Source organism: Eumetopias jubatus, unplaced genomic scaffold (assembly GCF_037043125.1).
Source record: "Eumetopias jubatus isolate StellerSeaLion01/CBP00866 unplaced genomic scaffold, mEumJub1_p1.0 scaffold_7, whole genome shotgun sequence".
Classification (NCBI taxonomy): Eukaryota; Metazoa; Chordata; class Mammalia; order Carnivora; family Otariidae; genus Eumetopias; species Eumetopias jubatus.
This window is the reverse complement of record NW_028274813.1, coordinates 29,796,080-29,821,601: the sequence shown is the minus strand read 5'-3', so window position 1 is coordinate 29,821,601 and position 25,522 is coordinate 29,796,080. Positions and strand designations below refer to the sequence as shown.

At 44.6% G+C, this 25,522-nt stretch overlaps 1 protein-coding gene across 25 annotated transcripts in view; it reads left to right on the top strand.

Annotated features, from left to right (window-relative positions):
- Window positions 1-25,522, top strand: part of SIPA1L1 (signal induced proliferation associated 1 like 1) — a 466,784-nt gene that overhangs the window by 402,260 nt on the left and 39,002 nt on the right. For all 25 annotated transcript variants that reach the window (XM_088024540.1, XM_028087081.2, XM_088024541.1 and 22 more), the window contains 4 exons: window positions 610-879; window positions 16,978-17,127; window positions 21,283-21,407; window positions 24,112-24,230. In XM_088024540.1, the coding sequence (XP_087880666.1) occupies window positions 610-879; window positions 16,978-17,127; window positions 21,283-21,407; window positions 24,112-24,230 (664 nt within the window). The remainder of the gene's footprint in view (window positions 1-609; window positions 880-16,977; window positions 17,128-21,282; window positions 21,408-24,111; window positions 24,231-25,522) is intronic.

Genomic DNA, 25,522 nt, shown 5'->3' with positions numbered 1-25,522 from the left:
GAGGGGAGTCTGATTTCAGATTATGCTTTGTTCCCTGGTGATTTGATAATTGCAGAATTTCTATAATTGGCTTTTTGTTTTCTCCTTCTGAGCTAAATTTGGTTCTCATTTTGAATTTCAAAATTTATCCCCCCTTAATTTTTTGACTATTAAGATCCCCAACAAATTCAGTACCTTTTCAGATGCCCAGTCATGACGCTCAGTGAAGGGGAGCATAAAGCTGACCGCTTGCTTCCTCTGGGGCCTGGTCTTAGGGTTCTGCTACCCTTGCCCTGCTGGCCTGATGGCCTTCCCTCCTCAGGCCTCAGTGCTGACTCTGCTCTTACCCGCCCTCTCCACTCACCAGGATGACTGTGGGTCTCACTGTGTTTTCAAGACTCCGTATCTCAGACTCCATTGTTGAGACTGAGCAAGGGAAAATATACCAGTATAATACTTCCTGGGGTTCTGGTTTTTGAAAGGACAGTAATTAGAGGGCCCAATGGTTAAAAAACAGTTTAAAACAAAGGATGAAGTGTTTGAGCCACAGTAACTGTTAATGAGAATCAGTGTGGTTCCACCCACAAGAAAAAACAATATTAATTTTTCTTCTTTCTGTGCCCTTAATAGGAGTTGCTCTGAAACCTACCGCATGCCAGTGATGGAATACAAAATGAATGAAGGGGTTTCATACGAATTCAAGTTTCCCTTCCGAAATAATAACAAATGGCAGAGGAATGCCAACAAGGGGCCTCATTCACCTCAAGTCCCCTCCCAGGTGCAGAGTCCCATGACCTCGAGGCTGAATGCTGGGAAAGGAGATGGGAAGATGCCTCCTCCAGAAAGAGCCGCCAACATCCCTCGAAGCATCTCCAGTGATGGACGCCCGCTGGAGAGGCGGTGAGTGTGCCTTCAAAGGTTCGCTCTGAATCTCCGCCCCAGGTTTAAAGGGCATCAGACCCACAAGCACTAGCTTTAGGTCTTCCCATATTTTACTAGAAATCAGGAATTGTGGGGCACCTGGGTGGCTCATTTACATGTCCGAGTCTTGATTTCAGCTCAGGTCATGATCTCAGTGTTGTGAGATCAAGCCCTGTGTTGGCTTCGTGCTGGGCGTGGAGCCTGCTTAAGATTCTCTCTCTCCCTCTCCCTCTCCCTCCCTTCCCCCTCTCTAAAAAGAAGAAGAAAATAAAGAAATCAGGAATTGAAACAGAAACAGGTGAATGCCCTGGTGGCTTTCAAAGTATGGTAGCATTCTAAAGCCATAAGGATGCATAAGGATATATTTCAGCAAAGCATTCAGCTCTGAGTAATGTATGTGTGCTTTGCACTTTCATTTCCATGTGATCGCAACAGAAACCGTCACTGCACACTCAGGGGCAACGTGGGTTAGAAGTTGACAGACTCTTTGAGGGGATATTGACCATATTATCATCTTTGACAGTCTTTGTCTTTTGGGGGAGAACTAATAATGATAGTAGCTAAAGAATGCAGGTTTTTGATTGAGTGGCTGTATTTGTGTCACTTTGTTAATAAAGATTGTAAAATATTTTAAATAATAGCACTGTAAATTACTTATGCTAATGAAGGACACAGTTGAATTCAGTAAGCTGATAGTCACCCGCTAGAAGCAGCCAACTTCTTTCTGTGCACTGTCCTTTCCTCATCACTTCTGCTTGTCTTGATCACATCTCAGAGTTTTTTGTGGCCCTCACCCTGGAGAGGGATCAGGAATCCCCAGAGCTGGGAAGAAGTCTGTGTTCCAGGAGCTGTGTGGGGCAGAAGGAAGGTGGGAGCCAAAACGTGAGTCTAGCTCAATGGAGCAGCAGAGACAGGGTGCCAAGGAAAATGGGCCCCAGCTTTGCTTAAATAGTCATTGACTGGTTCAGATTGGGAGCAGAAAGCTGGAGGTTTTAAAAACCACACTGTGATGTTTCTTCTCTTAGTCTAACTTTTGTGCGTTTATGTGTTTTATGCACTATTGCATAAAACATTGTCATTTAACTAGCTCAGAAATATTTGGATATCATGTAGAAATAATTTATAGACAACAACAACAAAAAACTAGTTGTCTTTCTAAACTTCCTCACTTAATCCTGGAGATCTACTTACAGAACTCTACTATTTATCTCAATTAAAGATTCCTCCCAAAGTGGCTACTTTAGTATCTGGACTCCTCTTATTTTCATCATTTTTGAGGAGGAAAATATCTAAGAGATCTCTGAATAAACTCTTTGTTCTCCACATTCCAAACTTGGCTCTCCCTGAGGTGTGTGTAAACTGGAATTTATGATTTGGCCCACATTTTGAAAGATGAACTGTAGGAACTCATTGTTTGGAGAAGGACCTTCTCAATGCTATTTTCTTTCTCTTTCAAGACAATCATGAGACTTTTATAAGTTAAATTGTTTTGTGTGGTTTTCTTTATTCAATATTCTGTATAATAAAAGAGCAGGATATATTTTGATTCCATGCTGAATTTAATTTCTGCAACAGAAACTAAAGCCTGTTGCTGAACATCCTGACCTCAAAAGTGGAAATATTTTTTGTATCTAATTATCACCATATGATGCAAGCAGCTTTTAGTGCTAGAGAATGCATCAGCTCCCTTATTTCCAGATGGAGCTCTTTTGAGTTTTGAGAGGTGATTTCCGAGGGTACTTGTGTCTTGCCGTTCATCTTAACCACTACACAGTCCCCCACCCCTGGGGGCAGGGGAATTGGAGTGCTCTCCCTGTAAGACCATCAGTGTAGCCCTGGGACCTTCCACGCTTTACAGATGAAAGTAGCAGGAGCGAGGTTGCCAGTGGTTTCAGAGATATTTAACTTCTACTCAGTTAAGACTTTTTAGTTTCAGGTATCTTCAGGACACTGGACTGGTATTTCAGATCTTATGAAGGAGAGTTTATGTGACCTGTAAAATCTCAGGTCTACATATGCAGGATATTAGGATTATTTGGCTCACCTTCCTTTTGAAATATGTAGTAGTTAGATATTCTTCCTCTGTGGAAACTTAAGAGTTCAATTTCCTTTCTCATCATTGCTCACTTTCAGTAATGCATTATTTCTTTTTTTAAATTTTAACTTGGAGTCACAAATAGAAGGTGCTATTTGAGAACCTTTTGTTTTGCTACTGTTTCAAGGATATTTAGATATAGAATAGACTCATGACATTCATCAGGAATACTTCCTGAGTCCTCCATGAATCCCCAAATTCATAAATTTACCCGGAAGTATCATTTTCTCCATGTAGTAAATGTAGTAAAATGTTACTGGAAAGCATCCTGTCATGGTGTTACTGAGAACAGAACACCTTACTGAAATGGGGAAGGGAGGCTCCTGGCTGCCCGGCTCTCATCGTCCATTTGGCCTTCCCCTTCCTACCAGTCCTGCCCTGGGTGCCATTTGCATTTGTACCTGGGCAGTCTGTAAAGTGTGACTCCTTTCAGATGAGTTGCAAATGGTCAGAATAAATGCCAGGGTCTGCCATACCTTGAATCTTGCCTTACTGATAATGCTATGAGCCTAATACTGAGACCAAAGTACTGCCTTTACGTAATTTCCATTCCATTTATTTTCCTCCCCTTGGCGCTAGGCAAGTTGTATTGAACTGTAGAGTAACCAGCTGTATTTAAGCTGAAGCCAGCAGCCCTCTCAAGTGTGCCCTGCCCAGATTTGCTACACAGATCTGCCCGCTTCATTCATCATGGCTGGTTCCAGCCTCGTTCACTCTCCATGAAAACACCAATTTACTGCTTGTAGAAGCCTAGTTTTTCTTGCATTTTTATGCAAGATCCCAGACTTGAAGGTCATTAGGAAGATTTTTTTTTAAATACTTTTGGAACAGATTTTCCTTTTTTCTTTAATATCAAGGGCATGGTTTTTATAACATACCAAAATATGTTGGTGTTTGAAGTTTCTAATAAGAATTATTTCACTGAATTGTATTCTGAATACATTGTTGAGAGAAACTGATGCAGTAAAAACAGGAGGATTCATTTGCCGTCTAAATAGACCAAAATCTAATTCTGTTTGCCTTAAATATGTGAGCTTTATGCTCTCCAGGTGGACTTTTTGAGTACAGAATTTTATAGTATTTGTGGGAGTAGTATTTATTAACAGAATTAATATTTACTCAACAAAAATAGGTAATATGATGCAAAAATATCACTATTTTGGCCTCAAATTTATCTAGAGTGTAAGGGTAGAACTGGAACTAAAATATCTACTGTGGCACATTGAACTTATCACATTACTGTGTTTAAACATAGTGTGGGATCAGTCATAAAGCCCTGATGTGTGTTAAATATGCTCAGAAAAGTTTACCTATTTCAGGGGCTTTGCCGGACAACAGGCGTCTTAGCATAAGGAATTTTCCTTTCTCCGTTTTTTTTTTTTTTTTTTTTTTTGAATTGAAGCATCACCAGCCTTTATGCAGCTTGGTGCATAAAGGTGTTGGAACTTTAACCGGCTTTGGTACTTTTAAGTTGTACCTGGATGCCACTATTCCCCGTGTCTGCTGCCTTTAGCTCAGCAGCTGGGGGGAGCGCTTGCCCACTTGGGAGGTTAAGACTGGCCACGTGTGCAGCCTCCCCATGCCCTCTCTGCAGACTCCAGCCCCCCACAGAGAGCATCACGGTCATGCGCCCGTTCAGTCTTCGTTTTTAAGGAAATGCTAAGTTTATTTCAGCAGTCCCATGCCGTCTTCACTGTCGTTTTCTGCTTTGACATAAAGCAAGCGCCCCTTTAATCCCTCGGCTGTGGTTAGATGGTTCAGGACTTGCACGTTCCAGATGCAGTCTGCCTGGGTCATAGTTGTTTGGCTTGAGTTGAGGACCCTTAAATCCTAGAACTTGAGAGCTTCACTGGGCTCGCTCCGCCTACATCCCTGACCTCTGTGTTTCTAGAGCTGAACCCCCTGGATGTGGCTGTCTTTAGTTTACCTGACACTGTTCGCCGCTCCCTCCTTCAGACTCCTTTTTCCTGTCTTCCATAACTTCACTCCTGATTTTTTTTTTGGTCAGCTCTTTGCACCTGTCTCATTGCCCCCCAAGCTGTGTGTCCTGCACGACTCCTTCCTCATTTTTCTCTTCATCCCATGCCGGGCAGTGCTACGGGTGGCTCGTTTTTCTCCGCAGCATCGGCCGTCACCTGTGTGTGGGCAGTTCCTCAGTGGTGTAGCCCTGCCTTGACCTCCTTTTTACTTTTCATATCCAGTTGCCTGACGACGTACTGAGTCTGCCCTTGAAGGTCATGCGAGTGTCTCCTCCCCACAAGCCCAAGTGGCCTTCAGCTGCCCCCCTGCTCGCCCGTCCCCTCTTCTTTCTCACGTGTCACCCGCGCAGTGACCGGCTCCCCGAGTGTCGGGGCAGCGCTGGGATTCCTAATCGCCTTCCTGTCCACCCTCAGCCCCATCCTCGCACCCATCTAGTTAGGAGGCCTAAACTTCTCCGAGTTCTTGGTTTTTGAGCTTCCCCCGACCTTGCCGCAGGGGTGTCAGGTCACACTAAGATTGTTCTGGCCCGGACAGCGCTGCAGGCTGCAGGTGGCCGGGGGGGGGGGGGGTGCATGGTGTGTGCAGGCTGATAGAAGTGGATGCGCCCCTCATCACGGCCGTCAGTGCAAGTCCGCCTCCCTGGGAGCTCCTGCCAACTGGCTTTCGCCTTCCACCCACCGCCCCAGGCCCCGGGCCCAGGAAGGACTCTGTTTGCCGGGTACTGTCTCCTTGACGCCTTGACATGAGCGGCCCTGCTCCATCTGTCCTTCCGCTCCCTGTTTCCGCAGCTTAACAGCTGGTCCTTAACAGAACTGGTCACAGTTGACCCTTGAACAACACGGGTTCGGACTGCGTGGGTCCACCCACATGCGGTTTCTTTTTTTTTTTATAAACACAATGCAGTACTGTAAATGTATCTTCCCTTCCTTAATAACATTTCCTTTCTCTGCTTTATTGCAAGAATACAGTATATGATATAGACAATATAGAACACATGTGTTAATCAGCTGTTATCAGTAAGGCTCTGGGTCAACAGGAGGCTCTTAGTAAAGTTTTTGGGGACTCGAAAGTTATACATGGATTTTCACCTGGGTTGGGGGGGTCAGCACCTCTAACACTTGATCAAGGGTCAGCTGCATATTTCATTTTAATCTTACTTGTCAATTTTGCCAGCTTTAGCCCGTCTTACTCATCATTGTATCCCAAGGATCAGTTATAAATTCTGGCATTGTCATGGGCCTACAATCAGTTTTTTTAAAATTTTATTTAGTAATTAAACCAATAAGCAAAAAAACTTAAAGAAGTAGTAGGAACAGAAGTAAATCAATTCAGGAGAAAACGAATCCAATATTTTACTCTTCTTTATTGTAGTTTAATATACATGACCTGAAAGTTACCCCTTCAACAGTTTTTAAGTGTGGGGTTCTGTCGCACTCATTCACAGTGTTGTGCAAGGCAGAGCAGAGACTCTGTCCCCATTAAACAGTCACTTCCCTTTACCTCCCCACCCCTGGTGACCACCCTTCTACTTTTTGTCTCTATGACTTTGACTACTGATTTAAGTGGAATCATAAAATACTTGTCCTTTTAGGGCTGGTTATTTCACTTTAACATAGTGTCTTTGAGGTTCATCTGTGTTGGAATTTCCGTCCTTTCTTAATGCGGGCTGCTATAGCAAAACTCCATTGGCCAGGTGGCTTAAGTAGCAGACGTTGATTCCTCAAGGCTCTGGGGGCTGGGAACTCCAAGGTCGAGGTGCCAGCAGATGTGGTTCTTGATGAGGACCCTCTTCCTGGCTTGCAAGACAGCAACCTTCTTACTATACCCTCACATGGCAGAGAGAAAGAAGCCCTGGTTTCTCTTTTTCTCCTTACGAGGGCACTGATCCCATCGTAGGGGCTCCACTTTCATGACCTTGTCTGTGACTAATCACGCCCCAAGGCCCCCCGCTGCTAATATCATTACAGTGGGGGTTAGGGCTTCAATACATGCCTTTATGCTCTGGTTTCTCTTCAGATCGCATAAATCTTTCGCCTTTTCAACACATGCCTTTGGTGGGGTAGCACACATTCAGTCCATGGCATTTCCTTTTGAAGGCTGAATAGTATTCCATTCTCTGTAGAAATCCACATACTGTTTATCCATTCATCCTTCAGTGGACACCTGATAAATCATTTTATTTTTATTAAAAATTAAAAGATCAGTAGAAATGAAGCACTCAGTAGTCTGACAAAGCTATAGAATTAAAGCTAGATTTAAGTAGAATTCCTTGATTTTTGTCAGCTAAGTTTCGAATACTCCTATTTTAAAAGTATATTGCTAGTAAAGCTGTCTCAAACTGACCCAAAGTGAAATGTGAGTTGTTCTTGATTGAATTTCCTATAAAAGTTTTCAGTTTAGTTGAAACCGAATTATTGGCCAAGATGAGGAAAAGCAGAGGGCCATACTTGACTTAAGTCACTGGGCTCATAAGACTCCTTTTCCCCCAGCTCTCCAAAGGAGCTGGTGCCCTGTGGCATCCACACTGGGATTAGAGTTAGATGGATGCATGCTCACACGTTCAGATTGTAGTGCAGTGATGTTTCCTATTTAAGGATTCAGGAAAGGGGCATAGTGCTGGAGGTCCTCATAACCCCCCTGTTCCCTTTCCTTTATGCACTCCAGACAGACCCAGGGGATGAGACCAGAGTGCTCCAGCGTGGCCTCCAGCTCAGGCTCTCCAAGTGCTCAGAAGTTACTCCTCAGGCCTGCTAAGTAGCTTTCGTGCACTCGGCCCAGACACATGTCCCCACAAGGCTTCCCGCCTGCGGGACCACCAGTGTTGCAGCGTGAACCACCAAAAAACTCCCCGAGGTGCCAGGAGTGCGGAGGCCTGGGTTTGCATGTGGACGAGGGGAGCGGTGTGACAGTGGGAAGTTCCCTGTCCCCTCTGTACTTCACGGCGCTGAGAATCAAATGGGCACCAGCCCCACCCCCCAGAGCTGATGTGAAGATTGATTGAGGCAGTATGGTTACTCTGTGTTCGATCTGAGCTTTAGGACAGGCTGCCACATAATGAGGCTTAGAAAATGATGGTTGCTGTTTGTCACTGTTGTCATTTTGTAGATGCTCTTCCAGAAAGAGCTTCATGGGGGCGGGGGACAGACCGTGTTCCCAAGGAGCGCTCTTGGGCTCTGGTAGTGCTGCCAACCTGGGCTAGCGAGGCCGTCCGCAGCCTAACCGAGGCTAAGCGTGTGGTGGGTCAGTGTGTTTGCACAGGCAGGCTGTGTTGTCTTCAGCGACAGTGTCACGGTTCCCCTTGGTCAGACAGAGGATGGGTTCAGGAGGCCTGCTGTGCATTTGCAGAAAGTGTAGGAAATTCTGGAAAACCCATCCATGCAAATTAGAGTGACCTTTGAGAGGATCTTATGAAAAGCAATTGTGTTCTGGGAAGAGCAGTGAGGGGGCATGTGACCATGCTGCTCTGCGCGTCACTAAGGAACTGTTGTCCTCTGAGTGCCCAGCAGCGGCGTCTTGCCCTCCAACCTGGCGCTAGGGGGTTGCTACCTTAGGACTATCCAGGAGGCCTGGCCTGGCCACACCTTATGGGAGGTTCTACAGAGGCCCATGATGGCCCCGAGGCTTCCTCGGCCCGTACACACGCACGCACGCATGCACGCACGTGCGCGTGCATACAGGACACGGGGATGGTGTTCCTAGAAGCCACATCTAACATATGTCCTGCTGTCACCCTCTTCCCTGTGGAGAAGTTAGGCCTTTGCCTCATGAAGGCACATCAGCTATTTGAATACATTTTTCAAGAATTTAACTCACAGGGGAAAAAAGTATGTTCTGATGCCTTATATTTGAAACCACTGACATTTTTCTTTAAGATTTGTTGATTGCACAGTATATATATATATATATATATATATATATATATATATATATATAAACTTGTAGAAATTAGTGATAAGACAAATTAGCTACCAAACCCACCGCCACAATCATCTGTGTGAAATTTTCCCCTAAGCATTTTGTTCAGAGTCCTGGACAGTGAATGGTCTAAGGTCAGCTTCCACTTGTGAGAATCACACAGTATGGTTACAGAGTGGCCATTTGGGATCTGCCTGTCATTAAAGTGCTGGCTGAGAAAAGTAGATTTAATTTCCATTTTACTTGCAGGAACAGTTGCCATGTGCCATGAGATGGGCTGGTCTTCAGAGTTGAGTTGCTCTCCCGCCCGAGAGTGTGTTTCTGTGTTGGGTGTGTTTGGGCCGTGCCATGAGAGGGCTTGTTAGACACTGCTTCCGGCCACACAAAGATGGCCCTGGACTGCTGGCTGTGGAGTTGCAGGCTCATTTTAAGGAACACAGTGCAAACACGTAAGGAGGGCCGGCAGGGCCAGGGCCGACTCCTGTACCTGTGCCCTGCTTACAGGTATGTGTAGGAGTGCACTAGCCCTAGCAGTTTTGGTCTTCACTATCCAGAGAGTCTGCTGTCTCTGGAGAGAATCAGAGCCAAGCCCAGTGAAACAGCCTGGAGTGTCCCAATCTGTCACTTTTTATTTGACTCTTTCAGTGTCCCATTATTTATTTATTTTTTTAAAGATTTTATTTATTTATTTGACAGAAAGAGATAGAGCAGGAACACAAGCAGGGGGAGTGGGAGAGGGAGAAGCAGGCTGCCTGTCCAGCAGGGAGCCTGATGCGGGGCTCGATCCCAGGACATGGGATCATGACCTGAGCCGAAGGCAGACACTTAACGACTGAGCCACCCAGGCACCCCTGTCCCGTTATTTTTTTAAAAGGACAGATGATGATGGCATATGAAATGGCACAAAATAAAAGGGATGTAGAGATGAAGATGTGGTGCAGCCCTGAACCGTGGTCAACAGCAAACGGTTCGGACTCAAGTACTGGTAGGATCCTATGGGAGACGGAAGTGGGTTGTGTGGTGGTGTTTTTCTCTTCTCCTAGCTTAGGGCAGTTGTGAGGAGAGGACGGGGGGGTCTCAGGGACCCCTAGAGGGAATTGCCCTGGGCAGCCACTCTGAGCAGAGGCCAGCATGGCGTGCCATATTTTGGCTTCTGCTTCCCTTATTCTTGTTTGTAAACTGGGATAGGGAATGAATTTTTCTTGTCTAGTTTTTTCCAGCCTTTAAAATCCTAGTGTGTCAAAACCAAACAAAAAATGACTTAGCTTCTCACTAAAGGATTTGGTTGTGACTTCATTTCATGAAGGATTTGTGAATATTGGTGAAGGGTAGGACTAATCAAAGAGGCTAGTGTTTGTGGTGGGCTAATGGATTCTTATCTGTCTGTATCTCCCTCAAATTTGCCTGCTTACCCTGGGTGTTCAGGATCAGCTCTGTCCATACCACTGCTTTGCTACCGAACCTTCTGTGTGTCCCTGTTAGCTGACAGAGAAAGGTTGTGCTTCCTCAGCTTACCATAGGGGGGCTCACCCTTCAAGACCCACTCATCCTTCCAGTCACAACCCCTGCCCATCTTCCCTCAAGCATAGTGCTCTAGTCTAACTTGTCATCATGGCAGCCACATACACCCTCACTCTCCTCTGTCCTAACTCCAGAGTTCTGTGGAAATCCTTGGTTTCCTATAAGACCTGTTTCGGATGCATTTCTTCATAAAGCTTCCTTTCTCTTAGTTTTCACAGTAGGAGTTGACTTCTAAGCTGCCTGAGCCCCCCACACACACCCTATGTGTACTGCCCTCATACCAGTTATGTTTTACTTGTGCTTTACTTAAGAACTGTAAGTAGGTGGTATTGAGTTCATATCTTATGCCAGGCTCTGTTCACAGTCCCTTGTGTGAGTTTTTGCAGTTCACCCAACAGCCCAGTACATTGACTGCTATTCACCCTCTTTCTTCAAATATGGATGCCCCGGGATTGAGAGATGAGATAATTAGCACAAAGTGATACCTGGTTGGTGGTGGAGCTGAGATTGAGAGATGAGATAATTAGCACAAAGTGATAGCTGGTTGGTGGTGGAGCTGAGATTAGCATCAAGGCCTCTCTCTTAAGCACTGTGATACATGAATGAAATCTAGCACCATACCTAGAGCAGAGCTCATGACATACTTGTCCGATGAGTGAGTGTTAGGGAGGCCCCCGTCATGTGCACTGCAGAGCCGGCTCCATAGTGGTACAGGTTGTGCAGGTGCACAGAGCCCCACACTTACACGGGTCCATGCTGGGTTTCATGCTCTGCTGTCACTGTCTTACAATCTGCAATACTGTTTCAACAAAGGGGACTCTTCATTTTCATTTTGCACTGAGTCCCATGAATTATGTAGCTGATCCTGCAAGCAATCCATTTTTATTTTCTGTTCTTTAGAGTCACCCTTAGATATAAAATTGACTCTTCTTAAGAGGCCCTCCATGATGGGGTACCAGGCTGGGAACTTCTAACAGCTGGCTAGCAGCTGTGATGTGATGATCCATTTATCTCAGTATGATGAATTGCCATATTTCCCTAACTGTGTAAAGGAGTTACTCCTTGTTGTAAAGTGATCTTGTCACGGGAGGCTCATCAGAACAGGATTTCCATGATCCAGCCTGAACAACCGGTATGAAAGATGGTATGATATGGTCAGAAAGCCAGGGGTAGCTCTGGTTCACAAAGAACACAGTAGGAACAGATGAAAAGGCAAAGGGAAGAGTGGCTTGAATTAGACTATAGCTTGTTCAAACTCTGGTCTGGGGATAGCACCCAGATTACAGTACCTTGAATCATTAATGAGAATTTTTTTTTTTTTTTTTTACAAAATTCTGGAAGAATCCTGGTTGATAAACATTTCTGAAGACAGAATTTCTGAAGACAGATTTTAACTTGGTCCTGTTCCCTGGATGAATAGCATTTTAATTGCTAAGTTGTGGTAAAGTGCTGTGCTTAATTATGGACTCAAGTATCTAATTTGTCAGTCATTGGTGCTATTTGAAACCCTCTCTCTCGTTTTTGCCATCATTCCACTGTTTGCACTTGGGTTACAGAAGGCCTTGTGTCCTTGGACACATCCAGACGGTGCTGTCACTTTGGAGTACAAAGCAGGACAGAGAGGCATAATTGAACCTATATGTAACCACTCAGGAAAATGTTTTATCATAAGCCACTTGGATACTGAGAATTCTTTATCCACAAGTTGATAAATTATAATCAGTCACGATCTGAGGAGATCAATTTAATGAGAATCTATTAATGTTAACAGTGCGTGTGTGGTCCTGTGAGTTGATTTATGGGAAGGGTGTGATGGGGTGCAAGAGTTTTACTTTATTAAAAATCGGGGTTTAGTGGGTCTCTTCTCCCTTTTGCCCTGGTATAAGAGTGCTTCTGGAAAATGAGGAACTGATTCTGATCTTGGACCATCTCTTCCTAAATGTCCATTTCGTTCAGTTTTGTGTTTTCATTGCAGTGAAATGCATCGCATATAAATGAAAAGCTGGTGTTAAGTGGAGTCTTGTGGACTAAGGAGGTATTGTCTGTCTGGCTGATGATCATGACTTTTTCAGTTATTGCATTTTTCATAGAATCAAAAAGCCCTGGTGTTCTATTTCTGCAGAGGGAAGTCAAAGGGAGCTCCAGAGAACATTTAATATCAGTTACTTTAAAAACATTTAGTTATTTCTTGGCTAAATTTACAAAAATGTAGGGGAAAAGAACCTCCTGAAATTAACACTAAAAGGTTTAGACATTTCCTTTCTCACAGTGACCAGAACATTCTTGAAAATTCTTACATTCCACAGAATTGAAAAATCTCACAGCAACTGAAAGCTGTGTTAATGTTAGTCCTCTAAATCTATTAGAATTAGTATCCAGATGTCGGGGAGGCTCGTTAAGACTAAAAGAAAGTAGAAAGATCTTAGTTTCTCAAAAGAGAAGAAAAGCCTTGTGGATCTTGCACTAACTCTTCAGTGGCCTCAGCAATCCTTAAAATAAGAGTGGGTGGTGGGGGATGGAGAGTCAAGAAGTCAGCATGCTGGCTTCCTGTGTGAGCCAATTTAGGGGGTCCCCCTTTTCAAAGTGGCAGGACAGCTTGTGGCCCAGCTTGAGTGTGACCAGCCACAGGCTCGCTCTGGCAGAAGCAGACTAGCAGGCAGGCGGCATCCCCTGCTCCCTGAACGAGGTCTGTTCTCAAACAATATTTGTGTGATGGTATCCATTTCAGAGTGTTTGAAAAGAATAGTAAGTCATCAGAATAAGGGCTAATTCTGAAAATTCTTTTGCCTGCCATACATATACATCTAGCATCCTAGAAACATTTGGGTGGCATTCCATCAGTTTCTGTTTGTGTGTTCTGTGTGTGAACAGACAGAAAACAAAGCCGCTATTGAGTTATATAAATGCAAAAGAGGGATGGGAGTGAATGCTGGCCTTCTGGAAATGCTATTTTTTCACTTTGGGATAACTCCAGTAACCAAGTAGAATTTTCTGATACATTTGCCAAATAAAAGAGCTGAGGTTGAGAGCTAGCATGAGATATTTAATGTACGTTTTGGAGAGCAGAGTAAGAAAAGCAAGCTCTAAATACAAATGTAAAAGTCACATCTTGACTTTTCCTATGAAATCAGTTGTCACTTCCTCACAGAAACACAAACATTTGAGTATTTACTCTACGTTTAATTCACTGGCATTACTGGTTCAGCCTGAAGAGAGTTAGAAGATCATGGGCCCCCAGATGTTGCACTGGCCCTGACCATGTGAACATGCTCGGACTGTGTCTCCTGTATTTTCATCTTTCTGTAACACCTTCTCCTCTGCACGGTAGAAAAGCAAAGCACCCACAAATGAAACTACATTTGAAGTTTCTCTGTATTACAAGCCTATGAAAGCCAAATTCTTAAGGCAGAAAGGAGTATGGTATCTTGTTACCTCAGGATCCACGCTGCTCCTTAAACCCTACCTAGTTTTCTTTGTAACTTACTTCTCCTGTTCCTCCTCCGCTCCAGCCCCCTTCGGATTATTTCAGAATAAACAGTGAGAAATTTGGGATATGTCTTAATGGAAAAGAATAAAGGGAGGGGGCGCCTGGGTGGCTCAGTCGTTGGGCGTCTGCTTCGGCTCAGGTCATGATCCCAGGGTCCTGGGATCGAGCCCCACGTCTGGTTCCCTGCTCCACAGGGAGCCTGCTTCCCCCTCTCCCTTTGCCTCTCCCCTGCTTGTGTTCTTTCTCGCTATCTCTGTCACTGTCTCTATCAAATAAACAAATAAAAAATCTTTTAAAAAAAAAAAAAAGGGAGGTCTATTTTATGGTACCCAGATAAGTGTCTTGATCTCTCTTTTACCGAAGCATGTTACCCAAAGTAGGCATGAGCTGGTGTTCCAGGAGCCCACCAGTCCCTGACCTCACCGGGGCTGCCCCACACGTACCCCTTTCCTGAGCCTGTATCCTCCTGAGAGTACCAGCTGTGTAGCTCATATTTCTCTGAGTTTGTGTAGCAATAACAAGATTGGTGATAATAACAGGAGGAACTTAGGGACTCTGCCTCTTCCTAGCCTCTCATCCCATCCCCCCAGGGCCTGGCATCGGCCACATTGGATTACCGGTACCTAGAGGAGCCATTATCAGAAGTTCTCTTGCCAGGATATGTCAGAGTGATGATATGTTCGGGATGGCTGGCTGTAATTCCATCATCCCTTTTTCTCACACTTCAGGAAGAATATTAACTTTGAATCTGTTCTGATTGCTTTTAGTATAATATTCACAAATTTTGGCACTTTGTTATTAGCGACCAACTGATACAGACCCACCATGGCTGAGAACCCCTGGCTTGGGCATCTGATGTCCCTATGGGCCCTTACTCTGAACCCACCTACTCTTCTTCATTTTCTGCCCTGCTGATAGGAGTTCTCCTTCATTCAGCAAATGTATTTTAAGCAACCAGAGATGTAAAGGGAAATAAGGCTCTGTGCTGCCCCTTAAGGAGCAAATCTAGTTGAGAAGATAGACACACATAAAACTGACCATGCTCAAGGATGTGCTATAGTGGTACAAAGAACAGGCCATGTGGGACTCCAGGAGGTTCTGATTAATCTAGGGAATCAGGGACCTGATGCTGGAATTAGGCCTCGGAGAAAAAGGATTTTATGTCAGAAAGGGGGAAGAGAGGCAGAGAGGACAAGATGAGTAGAAGGATGCATACGGTAGCTGAGTCTGAGAAGAAGGGCGTACGGACGTGTCCAGAATGTAGGGTGCAGGGAGGCCGGCAGAGCGCAGAGGGAGAAGGAAGCGCTTGGACAGCATGGTCCAAGGCCTGCAAGAGGGGGCCGGGGATTCGGTCCTCTCTTCTGTAGGCAAAGGGAAGGCGTGCCGCGCACATCAGCAGTCTGACGACTCAGCCAGGTGGAGACTGGAGGGGTGGGGCGCGCAGAGCCTAGAACTCAGAGGACCAGTGAGAGCACAGTTGAGCTGCTCCAGGCCAGAGATGGGGGAGGTGGGGGGACAGTCAGCAGGTTGAAGACCAGTTGTCTTCTTAGTCTTCACATTGTGAAGACCAGCCCCCAGGGTGCCTGACACACTGTACTCATTAGGAGTTGAACTTAATTAGACCAACTGAAGTGGAAGATGAGGAAGGGGGGAGGGGGAAGGGACGGTTTCAGGGTGTTTAGCTTGAGGTAACAAATACAGGGGGGACAGGTTTGGGGGAATGGCGAAACCTGTTAGGTCTGACGCGGTTTAATCTGAGCTGTGGTTGAGGGTGTTGGGTAGAGATGTCTAGGAGACGCAGGGAGAGTCTAGGCTTGTTGCAGAGCAGAGGGATCTGGATTCTCAAGTCTTGGGCGTAGATGGATTCGGGAGTCACACTCTCAGCATCCATCCTTATTCTTGCTCTGTTAGAAAAGCTCGTTGTGATTCTGTTCTCCCTTCCGTCCCCTTCCTGCTCCTGAAACCCCATCCTGCGCTGCCACAGAAGGCGCGCAGCTGCACTGTTAGAAAATGCTGTAGTTCAGTGCATCGGGCTCTGTCCCCCGGCTTCGGAACTTTGGTTTGAGTAAAAGATCTCTTTCCCTCAAACGCGTCCGACCGTGCAGACACACTGCAGGCTGTCCTAGGAAGGAGAGAAAAGCCGGCCTTCTCTAGGGGACCGCAGTCGCTTCGCCCAGAGCAGTGGATTCATAGTCAGGAGGCCCGGCTCACTGAACCAGTGCCTTAGATTCCACTTCCTCAGCTGTCCCACGGAAGTGACTTCCCTGCTACAGGAGGCGGAGGCTGGGTGCCAGCTTTCGCTTCTGAACTAAAATCTTCGTAGTAAGAGGGACGTCACACCCAGTCACAGTGACCAGCATCGCTTACTGATGTCCCCGGGGTTGTCCTGTTGTCTACGCGGAGGATGTAAAGGACAAAATCTGTGTCCCGATGACGGAGCTCTGGTTTCTGTCCCCAGAGTCTGAGGAGCACACCTCCACTATGACATTATGTAAGTTCACTAATGCCAATTAAATTCAATAACTGACATTCTAGGCGTTTTTTATGGAGGTTTTTAGATGGTAGATGCTATACGATCAGTCACGTTTATAAATACTAAATAGCAAAATCTGAATATTCATTCCAGACTTTGAGTAATAAAATTGGAAAACAAAGACACATACAAAGAATGCACTCGTCTCACTGTGGGCATGCACTCTGGGAGAACCAGTGTGAAAAATTGGACTTAATTGCTATGTTAATGTCACCGGGGTTCAGCTATCCTCTGCACTGCCGTACTAGGAAACTGCATAAGCATTTCAGCCCATTGAATTTTGGCAGCTTTTGGAAACATGCATGTTTTTTTCCCCCCTTTTATTTTTTGATGTCCCCTATCCCCATCCCCCTCAAGGCCATTCTCCAGCTGTTCCCTTAGGGAGTCATTTTGTGGGGAAGTTTCTTTTGTAGGCTTCCAGCTGGCTTCATTTTCACTACCTCCACAAAGTGGCTTTCTTTGTCGCGTTTATATGATATGAACCATCATGCACTGCCTCGGGACTTCCCCTTGGATTGACTTCATATTTTTGGTTTGCACTCACAGGCTGTCTCCCGGTTCAGATATCTACGTGACGGTCTCATCCATGGCTCTAGCAAGGTCCCAGCAGTGTCGTAACTCCCCTAGCAACCTGTCTTCATCCAGCGAGACTGGCTCTGGTGGAGGCACTTACAGGCAAAAATCCATGCCCGAAGGGTAGGTGTGCCCCCACCCCCCGCCACCCCATGATATCGCTGTCTCTCATCTGTAACTCAGACAAGCGCCTCAATCGATCTACAAAGGAGTGAAAGGGAAAATGTGGTTAATATCCCAGATAGAAAAATGTTTCAATGTCTGGTTCAAACCACGTCTCGGGAAGTTTATCCTTCTCTAGCCTCCAAGGGCTCCATGGCAGAGAAATCAGGTTACATTCGTTTCTCCAATTGTATATATGGTCTAGTTTTATATAGTACAGATTTTGTTATTCCTTTGAAGCAAACTCCATAGTACTGGCTGGAGTTGGTGTTGCTGTTAAAGGAGGGGAAACAATCATCCAAGCCAAAGCTTAAAATTATTTTTCTCACACTTTCAAAGTCTCTGATTTTAGCTTGTGAGTTTTGTCGTTTTTCTTTTCTTTTCTTTTCTTTTCTTTTTTTTTTTTTGAAAACACCAAACACCCAGAAGTAACTATTTGCTTCTGACAAGACTTAAAAATAAAAGGCTAAATGCACATGATTTTAGAGGCTACTAAAAAGGAAAAAACCACCACCACCACCGGAATGTCTGAAGCTGGGAAGTAATTAGCAGCAAAATATGATGTGGCACACACATGCCCCCTTTGCCCAGAGGAAAAGAACCATCAAAGACATCCTGCTGGGCCATCTCTCTGGGGAAGTTGGTAGAGAACTTGGAACCATTTGAAAATCAAATGTGAGGCATTTATAAAAACTGATATTTCTATTCTGAGTTTTCCCCATGTATATTTTTAACAAATGCACACTTGATTTGGTTACTTTCTTGAGATTTTACCGTGTTACAAAATAGTCACGCTTACTAAGAATACCTTCATAATGGGTATTTTGGTTTATCCTATAGCATTTTGTTGGTTTTTACAGCCATTAAGTGTAATTTTGTTGTTGTTGTTGCTAAATATTTATGTTAGCAGGAAGTAGGCAATAAAACCATTGTAAAAATATGCTTCCCCCCTGCATCCCAGTGTCCCCCGGAGGATTCCCCTGGTAGTATATCTAAAATGCACATATCTTCTTTTAATTACTTGACGATGAGAAAAAAAACTTAACTGCTATTCATGAGTCCCTGCAAAAGGTTTTATGAGTTAAGTATTACTATCATACCATACTACAGGCCCAACTACTTATTTCTTGGTTTAATTAGTAGATTTTAAATGGCCTGGTTTGACTTCAAAAATAAGAATTCACTGCAAATTCAGTGTTAGTACAGCAATAAAACATAAACGAGCTAACAACAAAAGCACTGTTTTCTTGTGACTGTGATACACTTGCAATGTGTACAAAAATGTAAGCTGAAACCTGAGTGTTTTGGTGAATGGCAGAGACATGATTACTGTGCCCATCCTGCACAGTGTTTTTAATGAGGTGGTAATTATGGAACCTGATATGTAACACCAACCCTACTGTAGGTGATACTGAGGGTTTTTCCATTGTTTGTGAGGTTACCCAGTGATTGTTGACCATACTGTATAACACCTTTTTTTTTTTTTTTTTTTTTTACCTGGCGTGATCTTTGACCAGAAGATAATGATACAGTGTTCAGTGGACCTCGGGCAGTTTTTGCCTGTACCCGTGATGTAGGAGACCGTGCACTGTCTGATTCACATGCATTGCCAGTGGGCCAGGTTGTATTCTAAAGTTACCCTTATCAAGAGAAAGATGTTCACATCTACTCTACAGCATAGCCAGTTGACGGTGGGGCAGGACGGAACTTGGTCCACTGCAAACTCAGTAATGCTCAACTTTAAGAAGCTCGGAAGCATGGGGTAATAACCAGTAGATGAGAGCAGGACACAGTGGTTGTCCACAAGTATAATCTGCTGATTCCTTGTCCTCCCTCTGCTTTAGTGGGCCCGCAGTATCTGCCTTGCCCGCTCCCTGGTGCAGGGATGCTGAGACCATATAGATCGGTTGAGAGGCGAAATTTACCAGGGTGACTAATAATGCCTGTTCCACGCAGGTGGGGGAGAAAGGCACCTGCACAAGTTTAGGATGGCAACAAGAGATGTGTAGAAAGCAACACTGTTGAAAAGACCTAGAGTCTGTTCTACCGTCCTTGGAGATTTATCTTCAGGCCACATGCTTGAGGACTTGATGAGTCAGACAAGGGCCAGAGGAAGGGATGGGCTGGGTGAATGAGGAGCTTGGAGATCGTGGCCAGAAGCGTAACTGTGGGCGCACAGCCCGAAGACGAGACCGACAGAGGCAGGCAGGCCACTGTAGCTTCCTTCCACACTCTTCCGTGAGGGAGGAAGCTTGTCCCTGAGGACCACTGAGACCAAGAAAGGAAAGTTCTAGAGCAGTTTCCACTCCGGGATGAGGAAAGGTTGTGAGCCTGCTCTGCAGCTGTGGACTGGCTCCATGAGGCAGAGTCCCGTGGTCCCAGAGCGTGCCTCATGCCGCCAGATGGTACATGCTTCTCAAGGCAGGATTGAAGGACAGCCGTGCTTTTCGTTTAAAACCAGACAGCCAGAAAAGCATTCGGCTTTAAATCCAGAGGTTTTAAAAGTTGTCTTTGGTTTCCACTGCTACCAAAAAGGAAAAGCAAGATTGAATCCATGTCTAACTTTTATCTCTGTGCCTTTTCAGAAAAGTCTTCCTTTATTGCAAATTTAGAATAAAATCCTAGGGCCAGTTGGAGGATATTCACTGTTCTGAGCTAAACAAGGACCCTACTGAGGGAGGAGATGGCAAAGATCATTAGTGACTTGCCCCCGTCACCTGTTTTTGTTGTCACTGTTAATGAAAATAAGCATCATTGCATCAAGTAATAAATACATACAAAGATGCAAACAGTTTTAGTCATTTTCTTCCAGATGTTTGGATCAACTTACAGGAAAGGCAGAACTGAAATCCACACATGGTCTGCAGAACCACCCTTCTGTTTTTTAAAGAGCACCTTTCACTGCAATTTTCATAAATCAGGTTTTTTTTATCGTAATGGAGGTAACTTTGTTTAGGGAGGCTTATGACTGAATTTGTAAACAATTGTCATTGTGCAGAAGTAAATTAGGGAGATGTTAGAGTAGGAGGTTAATGTTACAGCCTTCTCTGCTTTGCAGATGCTTTTGTATAGATTTTTCTCCCCCAATCCATAAAATGGAATTGCCATTCTACAAATAAAGAAATGGAGACAAAACTCGAGTGACTTTGGGTGGGGAGCTAGAACTTGGCTCCAGGCCTTCCTCCTCCTCGTCGCCCGCTCTTTGCAGTACCCCACTTGCTGGTTCTCCCCATGCATTTATCAGTCTGTAGCAAAGAAGACACCTGTCATAAGCATCGACCAGTTCAGGCTCTGATGATCTTTTATCATTATCGATTACTCATAAGCTCATTAGTAACCACGCACAAATGTCTAACGTCCACACGAGTCTTTGAATTTTACACTCTGGCCCCTTTTCCTGGTCTCACTCAGTATTTACCTGCCGATATTGCTAATCAAGGCATATGCTTTAATTAGGCATATATTATTATTTTACCCAGGGTAAAATAAAACTGGCTCATTAAGTAGCTAACTGTTCTTTCCAGAAAGAGACATTTGCCTTTATGTATGCCAGTTTACCTACTTCCAAATTACCCTTTAGAGGCAATTTAAAATTTAGACATCTTAAAGTGGTCACTCTGTAATGTAAATGATAGCAATCTTTGTCTTTCAGACCTTAGAGCACATGTTCAGGAAATATTGGCTCCAAGAATGAGTGACTTAGTGTTTTAGCAGATTACTGAGTTAAGAGAAACCCCTGACATGTTCCAGTCAGAAGATAGACATGGAACATGAGGATGGTGAAATCGTGCCTTTGGGCGTGAAAGAGAATCTGAGTGTGGCTACACGTGGGCTAGAAAATTTGGGTTTTCTTATTCTGTATTTCGTGGGTTAGCTCAAGGCTAATGTCTCTGGCCCTTGTTTACAGCGTATGTGCTGAGCATACATCCCTTTCTTGAACAGAGTGATGTGTGTTGACCGTGACACACACAGTTTCGGCACCCGAGCACACATGCACAAGCATGAGCAGGCGTGTGCCTTCATTAGAGTTTAGTTCATTGCCCCCAGGCCTGTCTTCTCCTTCTGGGTGAGGTCCCTGATGTCGTCTTTGCCTTTGTTTGGGGGGAATCGCCACAGGTTTGGAGTAAGCCGCAGATCGCCAGCCTCCATCGACAGGCAGAACGCCCAGGCAGATATTGGTGGCAGTGGGAAATCTACACCCAGCTGGCAAAGAAGTGAGGATAGCGTTGCTGACCAAATGGGTAAGTAACTAATTCCCACAAGTAGCAAGTTGCTTTTCTACCAGCGTGACGTTGGCCACCTCTTGATGACGTCATGAAAGCGTTCTGTGATAGAATACAGCCCTGGTTAATACATGTGAATGAGAATTAAGTCTCAGTTCGATTATGTATGCATGAGGGCCGCAAATAAGACCTGAGAGAAAAGTCAAGGAATTCTAAGTGACCCCCCCCCAGTTTAAAAATAGAAAGGGCATAGGAATTATTTTCATCACCGAGATTAAAATGCTACACTGCCAAACCACATGTGTCCTGAGTATCTCCCTCGGCCCTTGTTTGTCGGTTTGTTGTTGCCTACTGTAAGTACCCTGAGAGATGCAGTTGTTGTTGGGTCACATCTGTAGTGTGGTTAGGACCTCTCTCCTCCCGCCTGTGCTGTACCCCTCAACCCCCACCGCTCTGCTAGTAAGCTCTCAGCTGAGGACACGTTGTAGCAGTATATAACAGCTGGATGGGAAGGATTCTCATTGGTGAGCCTTCATTTGGATTTCTGGCATAGCCCTTGATCTCTCTATGTGGAACTGTTCCACAGTGACACCGTAACACTAGTTGACACCATAAAATTTTGCCATGAAATAAGACTAAGTCTCAAAGCAGTAGCCTCAGGGATTTAGTGTCAACACTGTTGATGATACATCAGGGACTTGAATCTGGACTGTGGGGTGGGGTTCTCCCCCACCCCGATACTGTCTCTAGTAGCATTACCACCAGAGTGGGGTAAAGAGAAGGAAACTTCAGGGCTGAAAAAGTTAACACTTTTAAGGCAAAGACCCATCTTTTTTTCTTTTTTGCCAATACATTGTTTTGCTCTGTTTTAATGACTCTTCCCCTGTAAATGTACTAATAACCATGCACATAGAAAGGAGTGGAGACGTATTTAGCTAAGCCAGGAAATGAAGAAGAAGAAAAGTAATTCTCAGGTTCGGAAGATCTGCTTTGTTCCAGTAACTTCAGTGAGATGTGCCTTGTTACTGGAGCCATCTGTCATTACCCACTCTCATGGCACCCACCCCCAACACACAAAACCTGAGCATTTTCCGATCTGCTGTTCTGCTCTTGACAGAATGTTTTTAATCCCATATGTTTTGATACTGTTGAGATGGTAACGACACATGTGAAAAGGATCCCTTCTTCAACATGACTTTAGCAGCTTTTTTTGGCTCCTAGTGCAGGCTTCGAGCAGAGCTGTGAGCAAGGTCTTTGTGCAGTGTTCAGAGCCCCACTTCCCACTCATGTGAAGTCACAAAGGTGTCTTGGGACTGGAAAGGGTAATTATAAGGTTCATCCTAGACCTAAATTCATTCTTTCACATAAACCTCCCTCCACTCTTTTTTGCTTTGTATCTACTCTCATTTGGTGGCATCCCACTCTTAATAGATGAGACTCTGAAATTAATATCAATGAGTCTTTTTAACAAATCTGTTCATCCTTTTAATAAGATATGCTTTTTTTTTTTTTTTTTTTTTAAAGTAAGATACCCTAGAACCTGCCAGGGAAGCCTTTTCACCAATGGGTGGCCTTTCTCCATCCAAAATCGAAGCCTTCATAGAAAACGTTAAAATAATTTTTTTCTAACTTTTTATATTCCACCATTCCAGAGGAATAACCTTGCTTTCTCTAACTGGCACATCAGATGGAATCTGGGGCTTGATTGGTATAAGCCATGCTAGGGAGAAATCCAGAAAAATAATTGTTCCGTTCTCATTACTCAGCGTACTGTACATTGAGTGTATCAAGGGCTGACCTTTACACATTCAATTTTTAAAACAATTCTCTAATGACTTTCAAGTCACTGAGTGAAAATGCTGAGGCGGTTTTTATCTGTTAGCCAGACCCACCTGTCTCTGTGCACTGTGTGACACACTGGTGCCCTGGTGGAAACAAGGAGTTGAGCTTCATTGGCTCGCCCATCTCAGCGGATTTCGTTTTTCTGCCTCTGCTTTTGGAGGTGGTTGAGAGTCCGAGTAGAGGACGTTTCCCAGTTCTTTACATTCAGGAATGGTGTTGCAGAAGTCCAGAACTGTTGCTGTTAGCTATCGGTGTGTTACAGAAGCTAAATCGCTTACCTTTTACCTTTGGAACCCCACCTTGAACGCCGGCTTGGAGTCCAAAAGGAAGCAATTGTCTTAAGTAAACTAGTTGCTGTGTGTCTTTTCTGTTGTGCTTAGCTTACAGTTATAGAGGACCTCAGGATTTCAATTCTTTTGTCCTCGAGCAGCATGAATATACAGGTAAAATATTTCCAAAGTGTCCTGGTAAGTAACACGTGATTGCATCCGTGCCTGTCTAGGTAATGTAGACCGAGCTAGGTTAGCCACACTTGGCAATGAATGAATTTCATAAATTGAATCCATATATTCTCAACTTTCCCCCAAAACCAAAAGTTGATTCCTAACTTTGCCGCGTTGTTCATGGCCTTTGGTTTGGTGGTACTTGGCTCTGCTACTGTGTATGACGTGACACACTGTCACCAGCTGCAAGCTTTACCCATCAGCCACTTAGTTTCTGACATGCTGTCTATTGTGTAAACTCTCAACAAGCTTATCGCTGAGATTCAGAGTTTGCTGGTCAGTGACCTGAGAGATGCAATGGCAAGCCGTCTTCATTTGTCAACACGTGCTCGGACCCGTTTAGTGCCTGCCCCATAATGTCCTGTGCTGTATTCCAGAGCCAACGTGCCACCTCCCAGCAGTATCAAAGGTACTGCCTGCTTTTCGAGAGAGCCCCAGCGGGAGATTAATGCGGCAGGATCCGGTGGTCCATTTATCTCCAAACAAACAAGGGCATGTAAGTTAACTGTAAAATATTAAAAATGATCAGATTCCTAGCAACGTACCTTCCAGGAGTGCTTTGCCGTTTCTTCCACGTGGTCAAAGAAGAGGTCATCCTGGCGGGAGGTGGGCATTCACTGCTCTGGCCCTGGAATTTCTATCGCCAGTGGCCCTAAGGTTGCTCTGAAATAAACTCAAATTCCTCCTTGGTATGTATCTTCCACCCCCACAGATCTGGATGGAAGGCCATGTGATGTAGTCCTAAAATGTGGGGAACAGAAATGTGCTAAACGTGAATTTTATTTGCTTACACAATGGCAAGCATAGGCTATGGTTGGAGCATCAGTCCAGGGGACAGACAGCTTCCTGACAACTGCCCTTCCTGCTTTGTCTTGCGTAGCTACACACATTTTTGTTTTACCATACTTCTATATAATTCCTGATCGCTTATGGGTGGAATTAAGAATCAGAGGTTTTGCTCATGTAAGTTGTGCTCTAGTAAAATGAATATGAAGCTAAAGAAACAGAGCGCACGCCCATGCGTGGGCAAGCACCCTGCACTAGGCTGTGTGGTGAGAGATTTGCTGAAGAAATGTGATGTTGTCATAGTTCTACTTGGAAGTGATAAGTTACCCAGTCTGTCAATTTCCCTTCCTTCATTAACACCTTTATATTGATGACACAGTAAAATAATATTTTCAATAGATTGAGTTAGATTAAGTATATTCTTAAAATTAGTATCACCTGTTTCTTTTTACTTTTTTAAACGTTGCTACTGTAAAGTTTAAAATTACAAATGTGATTCCTGTTACATTCCTATAGAAATCTGTTATGTATTTTACACTCTCAGCACATCTCAGTTTGGACTAGCTGCGTTCAAAGCACTCAGTAGCCACACATGGCGAGGGGCCACCAAATCCCACAGCACAGATCCAGAGCTAAGGAAGTTCTGCCTGCAAACATTAAAAATAAATAAAGGCCTTGTAACGTAAATGGTGTTGTTGCAAACAGTGGCACCAGTAAAGTAATAGGTTGATTGGTTCTTGTTTAAGAAGAAATCTTTCGCTTTGAAGTGAAATTCTTTTGTCCTGCTCCTGCTCCCTCCCCTACCTTAGCGGGTGAGGAGCGTGTCTCTTCCCCGAGCAGCACGCGCGCACGTGTATGCACACCCGCGCACGTGTAGTTCCTTCTGTTTTCACTCGATCTCCACCAGGTATCTGGACTTCCTGTCTCGCATCTAATGTAAAATATTATTCAGATAGCTTTTGAAATCTTACTTCTTTGGTAAACTATAGAATGTTCTAAGCA